The 23055-nt window shown below is 30.3% G+C and overlaps 1 protein-coding gene and 2 long non-coding RNA genes across 3 annotated transcripts; 1 reads left to right on the forward strand and 2 right to left on the reverse strand.

Annotated features, from left to right (window-relative positions):
* Positions 1 to 2199: 2199 nt before the first annotated feature.
* Positions 2200 to 4125, reverse strand: LOC121126611 (nuclear receptor subfamily 6 group A member 1). The gene is made up of 2 exons (XM_040721915.2): positions 3792 to 4125; positions 2200 to 3736 (listed from the first exon to the last, which is right to left on the reverse strand). Exon 2 carries the CDS (start codon positions 3662 to 3664, stop codon positions 2249 to 2251), a length of 1416 nt encoding a protein of 471 aa, XP_040577849.1. The 5' UTR covers positions 3665 to 3736; positions 3792 to 4125; the 3' UTR covers positions 2200 to 2248.
* An 86-nt stretch (positions 4126 to 4211) lies between these two features.
* LOC121126612 (uncharacterized) lies at positions 4212 to 6788 on the forward strand. Its single transcript, XR_005867001.2, has 2 exons — positions 4212 to 4477; positions 5145 to 6788. It is a non-coding gene; the product is annotated as an uncharacterized lncRNA (long non-coding RNA).
* Positions 6789 to 13853: 7065 nt separating this feature from the next.
* LOC121126649 (uncharacterized) lies at positions 13854 to 22996 on the reverse strand. Its single transcript, XR_005867040.2, has 2 exons — positions 22960 to 22996; positions 13854 to 14691 (listed from the first exon to the last, which is right to left on the reverse strand). It is a non-coding gene; the product is annotated as an uncharacterized lncRNA (long non-coding RNA).
* Positions 22997 to 23055: the final 59 nt, after the last annotated feature.

Raw genomic sequence — 23055 nt, forward strand, 5'->3', positions numbered from 1 at the left:
CTGACAACATAAACTATAAAGATCACATTTCTATATTTTTAAATCTTTTTCCAAAATTTCATCGGCTTTGTACTTAAGGTGAATATTAATATATATTTTAATCAAATTTTCAAAGATTTGTTCATTAGATCATAAAATTCTAGACACATGGAATACCCACGCATCCTTCACGAAGATAGTGTAAAATGAGTGATTGGTTAAAAAGAAGGAAAAAATTAGTCAACCTCCTTTTTTTTTACTCTATCCTTGGATGTAATTAATTAGATCCCCGTTCTATCCTTCATGCCGGGAAAAAAGAAAAAAAACCTAAGCTCATGTGATTATTCCATGTATCTATAATCCCACGATTAGATCCATGAATAGTACCCAAAAAAAAAAAAAAAAAAATAAGAGTCAGGCAAGGTTGGTGCATTAGCCTCACCCTTAAGAACATACGTCTAGAAAAACTTGTACATAATAACACAGCGATACACTCCACAGCCTTATTTAGTACTTCAAATACAATGTCCATATCCCAATTTACGAATCAGAGGATTGATAGGCTTATTGCCCAAAAATTAGACTCTGACTACATTCTTAAGCATATTTTTTTAATGTACATCCCTTCCTCAAATATTTAATCGTGTGATAACTAAGACTTGTTCTAAAACGGAGAATATCATAAGCATAAGTAATAAATACTATATTGTCTTATGTGTACATTATTTTTGTTTTGATAAATATTTGTAATAAGCTTAAAGCTTGGTAACCATCTATAAATCCCATAAATGAAAATTTAAATTTTGGTTGAATATTTGTTATTCCATGGGTCTTCTGAAAGATATCATATATAATTTATCAAATCTTTTGTCAATGAAGATTTTAAGGTACATAGGTCATTTATCCATTTCATTTGGCTCTACCTACTATACTTAGGGAATTATGTAATCAATTACTGTACAGTACTAAGATCATTAGTTAGTCAGAGGACAAGAAAAAGAATGACACACCAAGCATTATTTAATATTATAATAACTTTTGGATTGATACTTTGTATTATAACATATGGGGTTGACATAGTGAAGATGTAAACAAATAGTTGTAACTTTATTTAAAACAATCAGATAAGTTTCTCTACAGTATTATTATTATTTTTACTCTTACAAGTGGTAAGTTAGTTAGATACACAGTTTACTTGAGTTTTTATCATATATTCGTTATTTTTAATAAGATATACATAACTCTCTGCTTCTGGTAAATCCATGCAAAATGTCCAGAAGTATATTTTATTATATTCATTGTTATGGTATTTATCAAGTCTTCAATTTTAGAAAACTGTTCAAATACAAAGGAAAAATTTCTTAATATAAAAAGATTCTTTTTAAATACTTAGATGCTTTATCAATTAAAATTCTCTAATAATTTATGTAAGAGAGAAATATTGAAACGTATTTCTATTTGTTTGGTTTTAACTTCGAGAAAGAGCATGAATAATACTTATTTGGAATTATAAGTAGTTCTACAAAAATAAAATTCAAAAAGTCAATTTGACTTCTTTTATTTTATAAAAAAAATTACTTTATAACAAAAGTAATAAATTTCACCTAGAATCATAATAAAATTTACCTTTCTAAATATTTTTTATTCAAACATTTAGATAATTTATTTATATTGGAGCCTCCTTCGTTATTAAGCAATTAACTCCATCATCCATCAACTAATTCATCTATGAATGACAAGTGTGGTGTTGCTATTTATCTAACTTAGAGGAAACATATGCTATTTGTCTTATTAACTTGTTTGTGGTATTTGGTACTCACTACGCTTTTTATTTTGTTAACATTTCTAAAACTTTGAGTTGCCGTCGACTTTCTACAGCTCAAACTCTTTTTTGAGCCAATTCAGAAATGAAAAATTAATACAAAATGTCGATTTCCTTTAAAAACGGTTTTATGAAACTCTCAAAACCACTAAATATGAACATCGAGGAATATTAAACAGCATTCAAAAATTTTTTGGGAACAATTATGACAATTAAAATCAAGTTTTTACAAGCATATATATATATATATATATAATTTATTAAGAAACCTCAATTAAAATAAAGCCGATCCTGATGTATATCCCCTTTTTTGAATAGCTTGATGCTTACGGTTTCTAAATCGATTCTAATTAGGCACACTTGTAGACGGTACCGATTAAATAAATAATTTACGTAAATTTTTTATCATTCATTAATATAATTTAATTTCAATTTAGCAAATGGATCTTAAAGTTCAGGTTGGTCAGTTAATAAGTTAGATAGGTAGCGTAATTCGGACAATAGTACAAATACTTTGATCATATCATTAGAAGAAAATTTTATTTTTTGTGATTTGAGATATCTGTAACATAATAAAGCCATTTGTTCTTGAAACTGTTCGATTTTATTCCTCTCTTGGACAGGCAAGTCTAGAACTGAAAAAAGTGTTACTAATTGAAGCAACATGGCAGCTTTTTCTCCTAATCCTAGGGATGCTATTTTTCTGAAAGTTTCTTTGAACAAATGTCTGTGCTCCTCAGATTTAGCCCATGGGTGCCTAAAAACCCTTTCAACTGAAATATAATATGGTCCAACGTTTCCGTAGATTGGACTTCCGGTATTTTTTAGTTGCGATGTTAGGTTTCCAGTTCCATCTTTGTTGAAACATACAACAGTTCGAAGTATCGCCATAGAGTCCATATTTTTACTTAAAAGCAATTTTTTATCGTCTGAGGTCAATTCTTCAAAATGATCAATATATGTTGCAAATTTAGCTACTCGGGAATATATTACTCTGTATATTTCTGTTATTCCTTTAGAGGTCATATTGAGGCTGGAAATATTTGTCATTTCTAATATTTCGTCCATGACAAGCTCAGGCATGGGGATCAAGTTTCTAGTAGAGTCTTGAGCAAATATTAGATTGTCAATGTGGCGGGACTCCTCTGTTGTAAAACATAAAGAGTGGAAATGGATTATATTGTACGGTGAAATAGGAGCAGGTGAAGAAGAAGCAGAGGAGGAAGCGGATGAAGAGGAACTCTGTAAAGTTAGCCGGTCTTGAACTGCACTATTAGACTGTAAATGTGAAACCAAATTTACCTCAATCGTATTGTTATTATTAACATTTTTGCCGCACGTCGTCTTATTTTTTCGAACATATTTGATTAAATTTCTTGAACTTTTTTCTTCTTCACTTAGAACCCATGAGGGTTTCATTCCGGATTCCAAACACTTTTTGTATCTGCAAAATTGACAGTTCTTTCGTGTTGTTATTGTGATCATGCAAGCCTGGTCGGTTGAACAAAAGTATGTTGTGTGCTTAGGAACTGATCGTCTGAAAAACGCTCTACAAGAAAAACAGGCTATACCTCCGTAATGAATATGATCTGGTGCTTTATCTCCACATACATTGCAGACCATTTCTGTCATTTTTGGTTTGCGTCGTTTCTTATTGATATCTATTAAGTTTGTATCGGTTGTCTTTCTTTCGTTTTGTAAATTCAACGAAATATTTCCTGTCGATTTTTTTATATTACTTTTATTTAAGATGAGGTTATGTGTATTTGAAGCCTGATGTAGTGACAGAAAGTGTTGATGGGGTGTAACAGAGCCGTGAAATAATGACATTGGCACACTATTCCCATAGGAGGAACTAAACATTTCCAAAAAAGATTGGAGAGTTCATCTTTCCACCTTTCTTCTTGATTTCTGTCTATTGAAGTTAGATTTTGACTAAAATTTTAGGATTATTATTCGATCCGTAGTTTAAAATAGTCTAATTACTTACATTTAATGAATCTCTAATGTGTTTTTCTTTCTCCAATTTAACTAAAAAAGTTATTAACCAATTTTTTTTTAATATAAATTTAACTTTATTAACGCTACTTTTGATGTAAATCTAGTGTATATAATAAAAAAAACGTTTGCTTGGGAATAGATATTAATAAAATTTCAATTAAATGATCTATTTTTATATTTTTGCAATGTAAGATAGATCCAGTTCCTTATTACTTGATAAATCAGAACAGACTGCATAATTTTTATTTTAGTACATTGTTAAGGTTTGCAGATTTTTTTTTTTTTTGCAAATTCACGGACACGCAAATATTAAAGTGTAAGATGCCTTAAAGAGCCAATTCGGCCTGATTTTTAGTCTTATGCGTCATCTCTTTACGTATATTCAAGGCAGTATGGCAGATTTTAATATACTTTCATAATGAAAAGAGGAAAGACCTTCTTTTGTTGTTGTTTGTATGTTAATAGTATCATTTCATTCTTTTTTCTATTTTTATCTCCTCTAGTTTGACCCCAGTACGCGTAATTCTTTGTGTACACTGAAACTCACTAGCATGGCGTACATATTATTTTAGTTTAAAGCTATATTAATAAAATCATTCTACATCATGATTGCAAATTGTTTTTAGTTATTTTACTACTTCGAAGAATATATCATTAATGTTACGCGTCTTAAAGGTACATTTTGAATTAATAATAAAAACTAAGGTATTCTTTATTTTATTAACATATATTATTATATATTTTATATTAATTCTCGTCTGCTCCTAATTCATACATGGAAATTATATCCCTTTTTTTATTTACATAAGTGTCAAACTAAATTAAATTAATATATTTATTCGTATATATTAAATATAGGAGCTTTTCATTATCAAATCTATATTAATATACATAATTTTAAATAAAAAATCATCATTTCTGGTCCTACAATTTTTTTTTTTTTTGACTAGGAACCTTTTTGAGTACATAAACTTTTTGAAGAACTCTGGAATTTAGTAATTTTATATTTTGATTAAATAATTGTTATATATTTTTTGAAGAATCTTGGACATCTGTTAGAGAACAGTATTTGAAAACAAATGCTTTTTTTTTAAATACTGGACTTTTCTTTGCTGAGCTGTGTATTAAATTTAATTTTCCTGTGACAATTCAATATTTTTGTTATTTAGTTCGAAAAATTAATATAATTAATAACAATATATATTAATTTCAATTTTCCTTTTAATAATAATATATATTAATTTCAATTTTCCTTGTAATAAGAATATATTTTTTTATTTTTACGGGCTGCAGTGCTATATATCAACAGTTATTAATGGTTTAAAAATATTTTTTATTTCAGACTGATCCAATGACAAGGCATATAATTAGTGGAGAAAATTTTATTAATATAATATCTAAGGTAAAAATTCTTTTTTGATTTTGAGAATTAATAACTTAATCCAAGGACTAATAGAAGTCCAGTAGTCCCTACTTAATCCAATGAATTTTTAAGATGTTATTCAATGAATACTTAAACAACAAGGAAGGAAGACCTGCAAAGGTAACTACATCCAGAGATACAAATAAAAGGAAGAAATAAAGAATGAAGAATTTTGATAGAAGCGTGTATTCAGTATTGTCTTTGTAAATGGTCAGTGGGTGTAGTGTTAATTAATATATTGGCAGTTTAGTTCTCTAATTTACTGATTAATATGATGAATCTCCTGGTATATAGAACTGAATCCACCCATTGTTCCTCTGAATAGATATATTTTCATTTGGATCTCCTAGCAACACACCTCCAGCCTTGAAATTGATGTTCAGGGATATCGTCTTTTTATGAAGAGGATCTCATCGCTAATTATGGAAACACATTCATTGTACAGATGAATTTTAGCATCCATGTCTGTGACAATGACTTCTATCAATAACATGATTTGGAGTCCATCCTCAGTTCTTTAATTAAAACTCAGAGTGATTCCTCCTACAGTCAAGCCCACTTCGTTTCCTAATATAACTAATATTTTATTGATGCAAGTTCTTTAGCGTCCTTGGTAAACAAATTTATCATCTCTACTACACTGATTTGATAGTTATTCTATTTATGAGACTAAATTCGTTCTATACAGACTATTAATTACTATACATCCTAGACACTTCAAGCCTTACTCTCATGTTGGTTAATACTAATAAATCATCTATGTCATTGAAAAATATGAATATTATTGCAATTTCAAAACGTAGTGAGTCTGGATTACTAAATTGTTAATCCCCATATTAAAATGTTACCATTATCAAAACCTAGAATCTCCACATAAATTAATTAATTACATATTTTAACTATATGTATAATAGTTTTCTTTTAAATTTTATTATTATATCTTATTATTGTTCTAATACTTCTTACAAAACAAATAAGATCCGTAAAAATATTCCACCCTTTCAACATAAATTTTTTATTTCCTATTTATTCCCCATTCATTTTTTTTAATCTTTTTGAATCCTTCGATTTAATTTTGCGGCTGCATCTCTTCTTATTTAGGTATATTATCATTCACCTTGGAAACAAAAATTTTGGCCGTACAATTAAACACTTTACTTCCAATAAGATACATGTATTGGTAAAAATGATGATCATCTTCACTATTGATTCCAGAATGTCAAACGCTAACATTTTGATAAATATTTTTTTTTCCTTGTTGGGAGGAAGTGATATCTTTTAAAATTGACTTTTTTTTATTTCCAAAAATATTTCAAATGAAAGAGTGCAAAATTTAAAAAAAAACATATCAGATAGACGAGTAAACCCACCCCGATAAATTTGATTGAAATAAGTCTGCCATTCTTCATCACTTTTGTATGTAAATAAATTTAATTTTAATATTTTCCATGATATGTTAAGATATTTTTAAATACTTACACGACACTATTTTACATAGTAAATTGCTTATATACCATGAGCACAAATAAATAAATGGTACATTTTCAGTACGCTTTAAAGATGTTTCCAACCTTAAGTATGTTAATTGTTAAATATATTGGAAGACACAGCTTTAATTTTTCCGTCGTCCAAATAAAATTTATCTTCTAATTTCTTAGTGAGATGTCGCCAAATTTTTTAATATTTTTCATGGGAATGCATTTTTCTACTTTCAAATATTGTCTAACACTGAAATCAATATTTGTTCTGCATTTTCTCTTGTTAGGTCCAAAGTGAGCCTCAATGGTATCATAATTAATTGGCTAAATTTAGCATATCTTGTGCTAGATGAAATAGTCCAGTTGTTGTCTAGGGATGGAATGGCATCTTTTTTCAATATTTTGCGGACTATGTTAGGGTCTTTACGACAAACTTTGTTAGTATCCTCAGATTCAAGTTTATAATCAGAAGAAATAAGATGCTGTTCACAAAGAGCAGAATATTTTGAAAGTTCCAAATTTTGTCTAGGTACCTTGAATCCAAAGTTTTTTTTATAACTCATCCTTATGAAATATATGAAAATGTATTTTGCTATGTTTCCGGGGCCAGTTTCGATACTAACGGATGTAGTTACTATGTAACCACTACGGCAACCTAGTGCAATACATATGTATCTTACCCGTGATTCTATAGTTAAATAAATCAAACAATGTTTTTTAAATTAAAATATCACGCTTCTAAGTTAATGCAATGTTAACTCATTATAGTTTCACATTTATATATTCATATTTGATCTTTTTTTAATCTCTTTGAGTAATTGAGGTAGGAGAGGTTGAGAGAGTCTTCCTATTTTTAGTTGTTGAGATATTATTGCTTAATCAAATTATTTCTATTATTGTTCTAAGGTATTAATATGCAAGAAAAAATTATTTCCCAGACTAAATATGTGGTAAAAATGAAGTATATGGATTTAAGATGGAATGTATTCAAGCATAGGTTTGGTCAGATATTTATTCCAACATCAATTTTTTCGATGAAGTGTGGATGGAACTAAAAAAGAAAGAATTAGATTATATCTGAAAAATGTAAAGTTTTTAAGCCAAATAAATGCAATTTTTGGATTTTTCTTATAGATTAGCTTTTCTGGTCCAAATTTCAGGTCTATTTCACCTTAAGAACAGATTTTATGACTAAAAGGTCATTTTAAATGTCACAACTTTCAACAGTATTATCGACACGGCGGGTTTTAAAAAAATGTGATATCTCAGGAAGCGCTGAGTATTAGTCTCCCAAATTTTCAGGATCATCATATTTTTTTATAAGCTAACTCAACTGCGATTTTGAAGAGAATCAAAGAGATGATGGTTACGAAGTATCTTTTTCTGGATTATTTGATGTAGATTTACCCTACATTTAAAATAACATTATTACAAGGAAAAATATCTTGATCATATTGAAATTAATATATATTTATTTTAATATACATTTTAATACCATTGCCACCTAAGACAGGTGATGATGCTTACTTCAGAGGGTGAAGTTAGCACCATAACAACCTATTAAATTATGAGCAAAAAAGAAGAAAGAGCATACGCAACAACCGTTTTCCGTTTTGAAATTTTTAAATATATATAATTTTATCCTGAGAATTATATCAACTTTAGTTATTTGTTACTTTATACTTAGATGGTCTGTCTTCATTAATTAAATGATAATGACAACAGCTTTGTAAATAAAAAATATGCTCAGATAACCAACAAAAAAAAAGCTGCTCCCGCTTCTAAGCGATATTTTATACAACTCAAGTTATCTCTGTTAACAGATAGGCTGACTATTTAAGTTGCCTAGACGTACTTTTATTTTTGATTTACACCCAGGAGGACTTGGACAATATTCACATCTGTGGAACGTTAACACAAAATTAAGATAGAATTGTTTTTTTTTTAAATTGAGTATGGATCATTCAATGAATTATGAGGAATACATATGAGTAAATTATTCTTATTGACTCTTCGAAAGCACCGGAAATTGCAATTAAATTTGCCATTTATTTGATTTTTTTTAAATATGTGCAGTATTCTCTGTCTCCTTCAGAAAAATATATTCAAATTTAAATCTTCTGATATAGTGAAGTGCGTTAATTTCATTGATGTATAATTTTTAATTAAATACAGGAGTCATTGCTAAATGTAGCAATTAAAAAGTGACGTTACGCATTTTTTGCATACACTGCAATAACGATCACGGACCAAATATATTAACATATTTTTTTATTTGTAATATTCTATTTTTGCAACAAATTTGAAGGTACTACCTGGGAAAACAAAGATTTTATACAAATTTGAAGTAATAGTGCTTTATTAAGAGGTTTTTTAGTTTGATTTCGGATTCAAATTTCCCAATCTTGAAAACGCTTATATCTGTGTCGTTCATTAACATGCTATTGACTTTGAAATTTTGTTTAAAGACTAGTTTCATATGTTATAATAAATTATGCTAATTTCTGAATCAAGGTTATATTTAAATATCTGAAGAATCGACATAAATTTACCGTTTGTTAAATTTAATCAATACCATGTAGACAATAAAAAATATTTACATTGAAAAACTTTTTAATAAGAAATATCATGGAGAAGTTAATATGCTATGGTTTACTTGTTTCTTATAGAAAAAGTAAAATCATTTAAAAGGGTTAATTATTGAAACTATCATCATCTAAATTATCACACCCATATTTTACTTAATCGGAATAATATTTCTTAGGTTTCCTTTTTTTTCCACCACCTCGAAATATTTCCCTCTCAGAATTTTTAACAGACTTAAAGCTTAAAGATTTTGTAATACTAGTAGATAAGGTTATTCAATAAAGAAATTATTTTCGTCATCATCAGGTTTAACATCAAGTCTTTCTCTAACATTAATAAAAACAGACTGAAAAACAATAGAATCTTCACCAATTAAAGAATCGTCTTCATTATACTTCTGAGTATTAGAACAAAGTATTATGAAGCCCTTCTCTAGTGGAGTTTGAAGTCCCAATTTAATAATAGCTAAGTGCAACTAGAGTAGAATTGAATTGAGAGATAAGTTCGAGTGAAGTCTCAAAAGTAAAGTCTAATATAGTACTACTCCAAGTCAAGTCGCGAGTTTTTGGGAACGTGAGTGAGTGAGTTTCAAGTCTTGAATCTTATTAAAATATAAGCCTTGTCGATCTTTACGACAAATTCTAGACGAGTTATGAGCCTACATATTGAGTCCTAGTCAAATCTGAAATTTCTTTTTTCTAGTCCAAATGGAGTCCTCCTTGAGTTCGAAGTCCCAATTTAATAAGAGTTAACTACAACCCATGTTCGAGTTTCCAATTCTGATTAGTGAGTTAGAATTATAATTAATTGATGACCAAATAAACTGGATAATATTTTCTTAACTTCACTTCTATGTATTGAATCTAACTAAAGAAAACAGGACACACTTTTAATAAGTTGCGTAAGTCATTCAAGTCCTGTAGTAAAAGATGATGTTTTTGTGTACTATTAATACCAAATTACTTTTTTTCGCATTTTATTAGTAAGTTATACAGTACACTATTATTATACATCTTTGGGTACCGACCGAGGCTTGAATCATCACAGTAATATATAATGAAGACTTTGTTATATTTTTCGCCCTATCATCATAGGATCTTGTTCCTTTCAATACCTTTTCTTATCAATGACACCTCTCGATGGATGTTTTTCCTTCTAGGTAGCATAGGAGTACACTATATTGTAATCCTCAGTAATGGGAAACAAGTGAGTGTTTTCCTTAACACTTCTGTCAACTAGAACAACTAAGTCAGCATCAACATAAGATACTACTTATTTCAATGTTTTTCTTCTCCTCTCATAACTGCCAATATAATCCACATTAAGGGATACAATATTCATAATTTGTTTATGAATCAGTATCACGTTCCATTCTTTCATTCATTTCTTCAATGTCTGTTACATCTTCAGAATCACTATTTTCCTTTGATCTCTTCTCTTCCTACTCTTTCGCAGGACTTGATGTCCTTCTTGGAATCTTCTTATAAAGGGGTTTAGGACTTGGCGTAGGGTTCTGGAGTCCCTCTTTTCGTTTTCTCAATACAATTCTCCAGTCATCTGTAAGGCGAATATGCGTTTGCAACTTTAGATGTGGAACCAATTCCCTTTCTTGTAACTATTCAATACCTTCTTTATAATTCTTACTAATTTTCTGTTTGTCAGACAGCTTATCCTGTAGAATCTGGATGTGTTTGTACAGCCTTAACCCCTAGATTAACACCTTCTGGATTTGTTGAGATCTTCTCAACATTCTCCACCGAGCACTCTGTTCATCTTCATCAGAGACAGAGTTATATCCACCCACAGTACTTGAAATATTACATTCCATTCGCATTGGGAGTTCCAATTTTTTTCTGAACTTTTCCTCAAACTCATCGAACCAAGTCCTTTTCTCAAACTTCCAATAACTTCTTGTATGTCCAAATTCAAGACATTTAAAACATTGCAATTGCTGCACTTTGCAAATTAATTGACCTTTTTTCCTACAACTGAGACAATTGTGGCAATTGTCTTGGATAATAAAATTTTAAATTTCAAATGCCCAATCTCTATGCTGAACGGAGTGTGGTATGTTTTCTATTTTCCCACTAAGCGATCCATATTTTTTCATATTCTCCTTCAGCTTCATAAGATCTACCTCTGATCCATTTTTAATTGTTACTTCGACACGTTCCTACAACATCCTTATTCTTTTTAATCCCCTCACACTGAATGATATCCCTTGATCAATATTCTACAGTTCTTTTAATCCATTTTCTCGCCTTCAATATCACTTCCAGAGGTCGAATTCTTTGCAATCTGCGAATCCGCTGTTCCTCGACGACCCCATCAGACACCATCGTTTGAGTTAAAATATAAATTTCCTTCAATGAAGACGGAAAACTCAATTAGAGATCACCAAACCACTAAGATTTATTTTAACAAAGTAAACATGAACACATACGTCTAACGTCACTCCTTCTTTGTTCTTCGAACTCGAATAAACAAATTAGTGGGTTATTAAAACTCTATATTATAAAAATCTTCTTTAGCTTTGCTATATCCGTCTTCTGGATATCGAATGAGAATTTTCTAAAAAATAAAATATATTAAATAACATCATAACTCCTAATTATATCTCCCAATAATAACTAAGCAACACCTTTAGCGGTTTTATTGGCTTGTTCGATTAAGTATTCAAATATTAGGACTAATTTATTATTTAGGTCTATCAATAATCTGAATATTTGTATCATAGATCTAGATGATCTTTTATACTTTCTTCAATGATTCTTATTAAGGATAATTGATTTGGGTTATATTCTTATAAAAATTGTAGACATAAACCATGTCTGCTGTATTAATCTCATTTTTACTAGAGGCGTATAAATTATTGATCATTTCGGAAAACATGAAAGTGAGAGGATTCAAAGGACTAAATTTCGGAGTATAACCATGGATATTTGTTGTTTACTTATATCTGTTTGTAAACACTTCACCAGTGAGTAGTGCGACTTTGCGGAATAATAATAAACCTCCTTGAATAATAATTATGATCATCCGGCCAAAGAGTACTAGCTATTAGCTGGAGAAAGACTTCAGACGAAGTTGAGTTACCTATTGGCAAAAGTCCTTTAATTTCATTATTCATTGTAATTTGAGATTATGTTAAGTGATAATTAAATTAAAATTATTCTTGACTCAAAGTGGTTCTTCCAAAGATGAGTTGGACAACCCAAGAAGTTAATTTCAAGAATCTACTCTTTTCGAGAAATAAGAAACGTATGAAGTCTTTCTTGTTAGTAGTCCTTGAATGACAATTACAATTTAAATCCATTAAAATGAATCCATGTATTAGTCAATTTTAATATTGCAAGGTTAGGCAAGAAGAAAATTGTTTTTACTTTTTCTACGGACAGAGATTCTAGATGAGGATGGACTGCCTCTTCTTATTTAGATACTAATATCCAATAAGTTCAATCCCCGAAGTTAGTTTCTTTAATGAGCAAGGACGGGTTCCCCAGATTACGAAGAGCTATCAACCTATTGGATTAGGATCTTTCAAGAGAATACCAATATAGTGAATTCATGAATTACTCATTCTAATGAAGTTGACCACCATTTATTCTCATGAAAGTCAAGATATTTTTTTAGTAAAGAATGATTAGTTTCTAGCTCCTTTAAATAAACACAACAACAGCAGTCAACATTTATACCTAATTTATCTGACACAATTTATAGAAATCTAAATACTCTTATATATTATATATATAAAAGCTAAAAGTAATTTATTAAACCATGGATTCTACTAATTACTGAAGCTGGACTGTATTGGTGGGCAGAAATAAGAATAAAATTGAAAGACACAAATTTAAATTTTTTGAATATATTACCAGATATTTTTCAATTTCTATATTGTATTTTTGCTGGTCTTTTTGTGGTTTTTTGAACAATCTTGGTGGTCTGATAGGTAGGACTGGACATGAAGCGAGTGTGTATAAAAAGCGGGAGCGAGACATATAGTACTAATGATGAAAAATTACGGTTTTGGAGGATAGAATATGACATGATGCTGGTATAAAAATGATAATCTCCTATATTTCATATTACACTAGAAGAGGGAATATAAAAAGTAGTTCAAATTCAGGAATACTGGATTTACTTCGTGAAAATCATGAAAAAACTTCCAAATTTCTAAATTATAGATTTATTAACAAATATTAATAAAATTTGCTTATATGAGATGTCATACAATAAGTAGTCAAAACCTATTTATAATCACATAACCTGTAGCAGTAAATTTAGACATTCTGTCTCCAACCTCTCTAGTTTTTTATTGAATTCTGATATTGGGCTGGCTAAACAATGCACCATCCCTAGAACACCTTCAAGATGGACTGCTGTAGGATACCTAATCCGGCAAACTATTGCAAGGGCACCAAAAGTTAAAGTTATTTTTACATGTGTCCGTACTGATTGTATGTTTTATATGAAGTGTGGCAATCAATGTTTGTTTTTTAAATTAAAAATAAATAAAAATATAATAAAAAATACAAATAAAAAGCAATTAATTATAACAAAAATATTAGTTCGAAATATTTAATAGTAACTATACACAGAAACGGAAACAAATTCATAATAACAAACGACACTAAATATTACAAATGGATTCAACAAATTGTTAGGGACAAATGATACGAAATTGAAGTTATTAACACTTAATATTACAAATGGATTCAACAAATTGTTAGGGACAAATGATACGAAATTGAAGTTATTAACACTTAATATTACAAATGGATTCAACAAATTATTAGGGACAAAGTAAATTATAAATATACAAAAATTATGTGACATTTTTATAAAGAAAAAAATATACTAATTATGAGTAGAAGTAAAATCCGTCTTTTTCCTATCATACTTCACATTCCATGTAGAATCCTGATTTTTCGTCATCTAAGTAATTTGTAAAGCTGAGAAAAGAAAACGTAATCTAATATGTTCAGTATTTAAAACAACTTATACTTTTCTTCATTAAATTGTACTCTAACATGTTGGAATCCATGGAGTATACCCAATTCTTAACCCGAAGAAATGGATGTTAGACAACCTATTATGGGAAACTAGCATCTTTAAGAGGTATGTGATAAAGTTGTTAGAATCATCATGAGTCAAATTTTGTTAGTATGTATTCATATTCTTGATGTAGAACGAGGATATTAAGTATCGTTAGACTCGTGATGAGGCATGTAAGAGTACTTATATCGGCATATTCGACAAAATATTTTGTTATTGTCCGGTAGGTAGTTCCAAATTTCCTGGTCTCCATTAATTTCAATCCAGGCGTTGGGAGGTGGTTTTTTTTTTGGCATTTCACTAATTTACTGAGGTACTGTGCGAACAATAGACTCTTTCAGGAGATCCTAGCACAACAAAAATTTGAGAGAGAATAAATAAATAAAAAAAAAGGGAAATTCTAACAACTTTTTTCCTTTTCTAATCTCAAAACAGTAATGGAATTGACCAAATAGCCCAGCTCTACTTATAGGTTAGACAATCTAATGATAAAGATTTTAATCTTATGGTTTCTATTTAGATATAATTTCTATATTAGACACATGTAACAAGATTGTTTGTGGTCTTTTTTCTAGCTCATCCTCCATGGCACATAACATAAAGTATGCATTGCCAACAATTGGCGCTTTAAGTGTCTGGGTCAATTCTACCTGGTCACAATTGTTTCAAATAATGCCTTAGATGTAAAGGATATTCAAAATTAAACCATTCTTTAATAGTTAGTCCTAAAGTTAAGTTCTAGACGGTTCCTTTACACTACCGTAATTCAAGGAAAAACAAGTACAAAGGATTCTAAAACGTACACGTGACTCTAAAAAAAGAAAAAATCACAAAAATTTCGAAAATAATGATAGAACAAATTTGTGCTTCAATCACTGTAGCATTGAAACCCGCTCCGCAAAACAGAAACCCGTATTCCAAAAATGTAAACTAAAGTTAGAACGATAGAAATAAAAAAATTAGAACTAAATTATTACCAAGTTATAATATTTAAATAAAAATTGTAAATATAGCACGTTCTAATTAATAAAATATGAGTAATAATACTATTGAAGATAATTTTTTTAAATTCTAATCATTCTAATATTTTTAACATTAAAAAGTACAAGTGTCTTTATGATACCAATTCAGAAGAAACAGACATCAGAAAATATGTTTCTAATATTCATCATCATGAATTGAGGAAGAAACGATGATATAAAGGAAGTTATATAAAATGATTAAAAAGCAACCATTAAACATCTCAATCCATGCTTGGAAAAAATTAAGTAATACAATCTCTTAATATAAACCTAAAAATTAACAGTATTCTAAAATTATACAACATAGTAAAACTGTCATGGGGAGCAGACAACCTTACAACTTGTCTGTCCATTCCAAACCCGAGTTATGAGTACAGGAGAAATTAAGGGTATTTTTTTTTTTTTTTTTAGTATCATTTTCTTTTTTCACATAAGGTCCGAAAAAATGTTGTTAAAAGAAAGTAACTTAGACACCCTGAATAATTATATAGTTAACCACTGAATAGTTTTATAATACAAGTAGATACAAACATTACGTATTGTCTCTGAGAAGTTACACTTCGCTCAATTAGTGAGACTTTTAAAGGTCCAAAAACACGTAATGGGTGAAAATCTGTGCCGAGTATTGGAATCTGAGCCTCTTGCATGTATGTCCATGTAATCATCAGTTGCAAATCCAGATTACAGGCACCTGTTTTTTTCCCTCAAAAAAGAAGGAGTTTTTTTTACCTATTGTAATACAATACAAATATACGAATACAAAATATTGTATCCAATCAAAATATAGAGCTTAAACTATGCACATGTCCCTTGTTATTATTCCGTGTTTTATATATAATTTAGATAGTTAATACAGTTGTCTTATTATAATTAGATACTCAAACCGTGGTTTATTTGAAAAAAAGTTAGTATATACCTCTGTAACTGTACGAAAACTAAATTTAAGGTGTTATCATTGACGATGATCCTCCACCTGAGCGTTTTCAGAACATGCATGAATTTGTTAATGAGTTCAAAATGACAATTTTGAATTCTAAGTTAAATACTACATGAAAATATAGCTGTGGGTCTTCAAGTCTGACAACAACCATCCATGGTCACAGTTATTTGGCACAGCCCTTTACCCATTATAAGGTGAAGGACTGTGCCAAAGTATCTGATCAGGACATCATAAGAATTGAGAAGAATACTAGATTACATGCATTAAAGCAATTTTTTAACAAAGAATAAATTAAGGAGGAAGAAGTTGTGGTAATTTGTGACTTTTCAGAAAAATACAGTTTTACTGTTCAGGATGCGGCTCAAGCATTTCATTGGAATAAAGCACAGGCAACAATACACCCTTGGGTTTACTATTATCAGAATAATGGTAAGATATGTCACCACTCTTGCACTATTATATCCGATAACAAACATCACGATGTTGTAGTCGTACATTTATACCAGAAACAACTTGTAGCTCATTGAGTCATATTAAAAAAATATATTACTCTTCCGACGGATGTGCAAGCCAATATAAAAACTGTAAAGCCTTCTTGAACCTCACGTTCCATCAAGAGGACTTTCAATTGTCTGCTTAGTGGCATTTCTTTGCCACATGTCACGGCAAGGCACCTTCAGGTGGTAGGTGGTACTATTAAAAGAGAAACTACGCAAGAAAGCATCCGACGTCCGCTGACAATGAGCTCTTTAAGCTTCAAAACTCTCACTACAATCGCTTCCTTCAATATACTCAAAGAAGTCTGACTGAGTCTTTCTGGTGTTACAATAGGCCTTTATCCTTCAAAGCCAACATATATGGTTTTATAATGAGGCCTAGAAGCTTCAAATACCACACTATTGTCCCTTCCTCTAATATACTCAAAAAAGTCTGATCGATTGGGGAGTTGTTACAATGAGCCTTGTGTTGCTTTATTCTTCCAATATACTCAAGGAACTCCGATTGAATATACGTGATGTTATAAGGAGTCCTTTAATTTTCAAATACCAGCAATAGGGTTATATAATGATCCTTTTAAGCCTCAAGGTCCACGTTTTTCAGTCTATCCTCCAAAAATATATCGAAATCGTATAATATCAAATGAATCTACTCAATACACTCAAGGAAGCCCTATTGAATGTGTTTTGTGCTATAATGAGTCCTTCAATTTCGAAATACCACCGCGTCTGGTTTTATAATGAGACCTTTAAGCTTCACTTACCATCAGTATGGGTTATATAATGACGCTTTTAAGCCTCAAGACCCACGCTTTTCAATTAATCTTCCAAAAATATATCGTGATCGTATAATATATAATGAATCCCTGAATATTTCGAGAAAACACGAACCAACATATGTTCTAAGTTGGCCGAAGAAACATTAGAGGATTTAGGAAACTCTCAATAACAAAGGATAATGAAATTAATTGAATCTTACTCTATGATAAAACCCTAGGCAATAATAACAAATATGTGCTCCTCCAGATAGTATATGAGCTCATTGGTTAAAGCTTAACTAGATGATACGTCTCGATAAATAACTTGCCCATCAAATTTGAAGCACCTAAAGAAGTGCTATTCTCGTTCAGTTGTGGAAACAAGTAGAAATAATTTGGAATTCACAAAGAGCTTGTAAATAGAAGAATTAGTTGAAAATTTTGAACCTGTCTCAAATATTATAGTGTCAAAAATGGAAAATATAAGAAACTCCACACCAATAGATATGTTACAAAAGAGGGAGTGCTCTAATCTTTTTCTCCCCCACTTATTAAGTTGATCGAACTCTGATCGATAAGAAGTTTCGTGATGTATAAAACGCTATAAATATGTACATCCTTTAAATCATAAGTTTAATGACTTTTTCTTAAAGACATTAAATAAAAAATTTCCCTAATAATGTTCTAGAGGGGTTAAACACTATTGACATGGCAAAAATTCACAAAAAAGTCGCAATATACAGCTTGATTTAATAACTTAAAATGACTTCCGAATTGGCTTCAACGTTTTGGCCCAAAAATGGCCATTCTAATGAATATTTTTTTTAATGTAAGGAAGTTTGAACATTTTTCTATTCATTAGTGAAAAAATATATAAATTGATTTAGAGCATCAGTTTTTATGAGATAAAATAGTTTTTAATCGCTAATAAATAATATGACCATTTCTTTATCTTTAAATTGGCTTCGACGTTTTGGGACAAAAATGACACTTCTAATTAATAGATAGTTTTTTTTAACGTAAGAAAGCTGAATATTTTTCTATTCATTAGTGAAAAAAATATAAAAATTGATTGAGAACATCAGTTTTTATAATAATTTGAAATTTGTAGGTGCTTATAAATTATGAGATAAGTTCCTGTTTATGTTATGCTCATTCTTTTCCGGTCACAGACATTACTAAAATAGCAAAAATAATCGGAGCAAATATCGGCTTCCATTTCCGCATCAATCAAACCTTCCACCAAAGTCAGGAGTGGGAAGAAAAATAACCAGAAATAGAATTATTCCAACAAAAATAATAATGATATAAATAATTGCAAAATTGTTAAACATTTCTCTCGAAATTAATCAATAAAAAATATTAATACAAAACCATTATCCAGCATTTTTGGAGATAAATTACGAATAGATTCTTTTTGTTCAAATCAAACTAAACAAATAAAGATTATTAATTATAAAGGCATTTCGGGGACAATTATGTGTTATTTAGTAAATCCAATAAACCAACAATATATAAAGGTTAGAGCTTTACTTGATTCCGGGTCAAATGCATCATTTATGAAAAAGATACTGCTTTGAAATTAAAATTAATAGGTGAGAATCTCTTCACCCTGTAGAAATAAATCCTAAGAATTATGATCACCTAAAAGACATTCGGTTCACAGAAAGCTATCCGATTAAAGTTGAAAGACCATTTCAACTTCTGATCACTGAACCATATTATTCTCAAGTAATGGAAAAAGAACAAAGACTTTTTCCAGAAATTTCAATGGCATCAGCAAAAATTTCGAAGTTGAGGTGGGGTTTGAGAGGAGCAATCGGAATTGATGCAGTTACAAATGTAAATGTACAATTCTCTTAAGAAGTTGACTACATGAATTATGAAACCATACGCGTGTGTCTCATAATTATTTATTGTTTTATTATAGAGTAAGTTATAGAGTCCACTTATTTAAACAATCCTAGATTCTTGAGAGAGGCATAAATCCTCACACCACGGAAAGATCTTAATGCTAAAGTTAATCAAATGAGTAATAATTATAAAAGACCATTAGCTATCAGGAAAAAGATTTCTGACTAAAGTTAAATCAGAACATCTATCATTAGTAAATGATACTTAAAATGACTTTATTAAAAACGGAATTGCCAGAAGAATTTCAACGCAATTACAAGAAAATACTATCACCAACGTATATTTTGTTTATTACCACAAATTATGCAATTCATTTTATATTGAAAAATGCACAAGTATATTGCAATAATACTAATACCAAAAATATTAATATCCATACGAATAAAAATTCAAAAAAGGAATCACATTTGGATATTTTAAGATTTCTTTTAGAAACTATAATTATAGAAATAACAAGTAGCATAAATAATAATTGGGAGTTTCCGATCCCTATTACCTTCAGCTATTACTCTAAGCCTCCTGATTTATGGTCGTCGACAGTGTATAATAAATATTCCAAATGAATCAATCTTGTCCACGTTACCCTACGCTAACATGTGGTTGTCAAGGAAAAAAATCATGAATTGTTTGTGGACAAAATGGAGACAAGAATATTTACATGAATTAAGTATTAGCAAAAAATGGTTGAAGTCTTATACCAACTTAATCAAAAAAGGTGATACAGTAGCCCTAAAACCTGAATTATTTGAGAAAAATTCATGGAAGTTAGGCAGGGTTACTAAAATCCATAAAAACCTGGACAACGTTGTCAATTCAGCAACATTAATCTCAACAAATGGGAGAAAATTTTTACGCTCATCAAGACAAACTGATCTATTAGAGTCTAAAGTTGCTGAAAAAGAAATGGTGGAATATAAATAGGGTAATCAATGTAGACGTGCTGGAAATCTAGAGCAGATGTTGACGGCCCCAGAGTTGGGTGAACAATCGACTAAGAAGTGCCAATCTCCTGTTCGAGATCGACCCTAAGTCAAAGAAGATAAAACATTTCCTAGGGAAACAGCTACCATGTCTGTAGAACCAGTTCCTTACAATTCAGAAATGACCTCAGAGAGAGATGTTGCTGATACTCATCATCATGAATTGAGGAAGAAAAGAGGATGTAAAAGAAGTTAGATAAAATTATTTAACTTCGACGACCAAGCATCTCAACCCATGCATTCAAAGATACAGTAAAAAATTATTATATATAATCTAAGAAATAATAATATTATAAAATTATTCAACATGGTAAAACTGCCGTGGGAGTCGGACAACCTTACAATTTGTTTGTCTATTCCAAACCCGAGTTATAAATACAGGAGAAACTTTGGGAAAAAAAAATATTTGAGAATTTTTTTTTACTAAAGACCAGAATTATGCTGTGAAAAGAAAATAACTTAGGCAACCCAGAAATTACAAAGTTATCTGGGCCATAGTTTGGCAACACAAGGTAGATGTTACTGACATTAACGTATTGTTTCTCTGAAGTTACACTTCGCTGAATTAGTGAGACTTCCTGGAAAGATCAATAGCCTTACAACATAGGGGTCTTTCAATCCCAGTCGAAAGTGAGTAGTTTATACAAAGACACAGAAAATGTCGTATTCTGACGTAGCCGTCATTCTATGGGGAGTCTGTGGAATCTGAGCCTTTCGCATATTTGACCATATAATCTCCTATTGTCAACCCTGATTATATTCAACTGTTTTTCCCTCCAAAAAGGAAGGCGGGGGTTTTCTGTTCTTTTTAATTATATTATATATTCGAAATATAGGACTCATTGATATAACTCTATACCAAATACATATGTGTTATTATTGTCCAGTATTTTATTATAAAGTGAGTAATACAGTCCATTTAATTAAGTACCCTTGGTTATTGAGAGAGGTCTAAGTCCTCACAGTTTCTATGTTTTTTAGAACTATGGCCCACGATGAAATTGGAGAATACTGACGGCTCTTTGAAAGAGTTCGCTTTGAACCCCATATAAATTTTTCTTGGATGATCTGAATTTTGTCTTTAATTTTCTCTGAATAAGAAATATACCCTAGTAAGTAGACTACTCGGGATATTGCTACCGCATTCCATATTTTTACCGTAATATATTTGGCGCCTATCGTAGCAAGATGTAATATTAGAGATAAATTTTAGGACTCTCTCTGCGTTAGTGTTGATGCCGATAGCTCCATCCTCTTTTATTATTGAGACTTCAAGAAAAGTGTTGATCTGCGGGAGAACTTAAATAAGGGAAAACATATCTTCAAAGGTTCTTCTAGTGAACTAATGGCTAGACCCAAGGGCTCTGAAAATGATTCTAGGATCCCAAACACTGCATTAATATATGAAGTTATCTCCTTCGGATATCCCGTGGAGTTAACAATTAAGTCGTGTAAAATAGAGCTATAGTTGGCATTTCATTTTTAGAGATAGAACGTAGGGTTTCCTGTAAATAGTACATTGCTATAAGGAAAAAGTTTGGAGACAAAGAATCTCCTTCCCTGTATCCACAAGTTATCACGAATTAATATTCCCACACAAAGAGATAAGTTTAGAAAATGAGTATTTTAATATACCAGCTACCATATCAATCATTTTCAGGGGAAATCATTATCTTTTTAGCTGCAACAGTATATATTTATGAGAGATGGAAGGCCTTCTGAAAGTCAAACAGCATCACTGAAAAGTCCTTCCCATTCGCCATATATATATCAATAGCGTCTTATATCAATCTTGGTATGTCTTCAACTCATTTTCCTTTCATAAAGCTATTTTGGGATTCTGGTATAATAGATGGAAGTGTCTGGACTATTTTACTGTTGATAATTCCTGTTAGAATTTTGTACGAGGTATTAAAAAGCGTTATCGGTCTATAATTTGCTATATTCAGTTTGTTTTTGTCCTTCGTTAGTATCAGGATTAAAATCCCTTCACTCATAAACTTTAAAATGGAACCTAAGTCCCAAATGTCTTGGTAAGAAGCTTCTAAGATGGGATATATTTTTTTCACAAATATCTAATAAAATTCAAATGGAAAGGCCGATACCCTTGGCACTTAAATTTTTCTTATAACTCTTTATATATTTTGTATTTCTTCGGATGAGATGTGGGAATCGAGCCCGCTACTATCTATTTTTTCCGCTGATCTTTACCAACGTCATCTAAATCTTCCAGTATACCATAAATAATTAGTAACTAGTAATTACGCAGTCTAAATAGTTAATACTAATTATAATGAAAGAAAAGAGTAAATATACAATACTCAGAGCCGTATTTGAGCCCAACTTTTCAGTGATCACGTCAAGTCCAAGTTCTTATGCTCCAGGGTTTTCTGGTTCCAAGTCCATGGAAAAATAAGTAATGTTTGGATTTCCATGTAGTCTCGTCTAACGCAAGATATACTTTCCCACAAATTATTCCTTAATATTTGACAACACTAACTTACTTTTGGACTCAATTGACTTGGTGATGGTGTAGTGAGTATAAAAAACAATAAAAGAATAATGATGACAGGTTTAGTAGATAAAAACATATATTCAGG

The sequence above is a fragment of the Lepeophtheirus salmonis genome, chromosome 12 (genome assembly GCF_016086655.4).
Source record: "Lepeophtheirus salmonis chromosome 12, UVic_Lsal_1.4, whole genome shotgun sequence".
In the NCBI taxonomy this organism is placed as follows: Eukaryota; Metazoa; Arthropoda; class Copepoda; order Siphonostomatoida; family Caligidae; genus Lepeophtheirus; species Lepeophtheirus salmonis.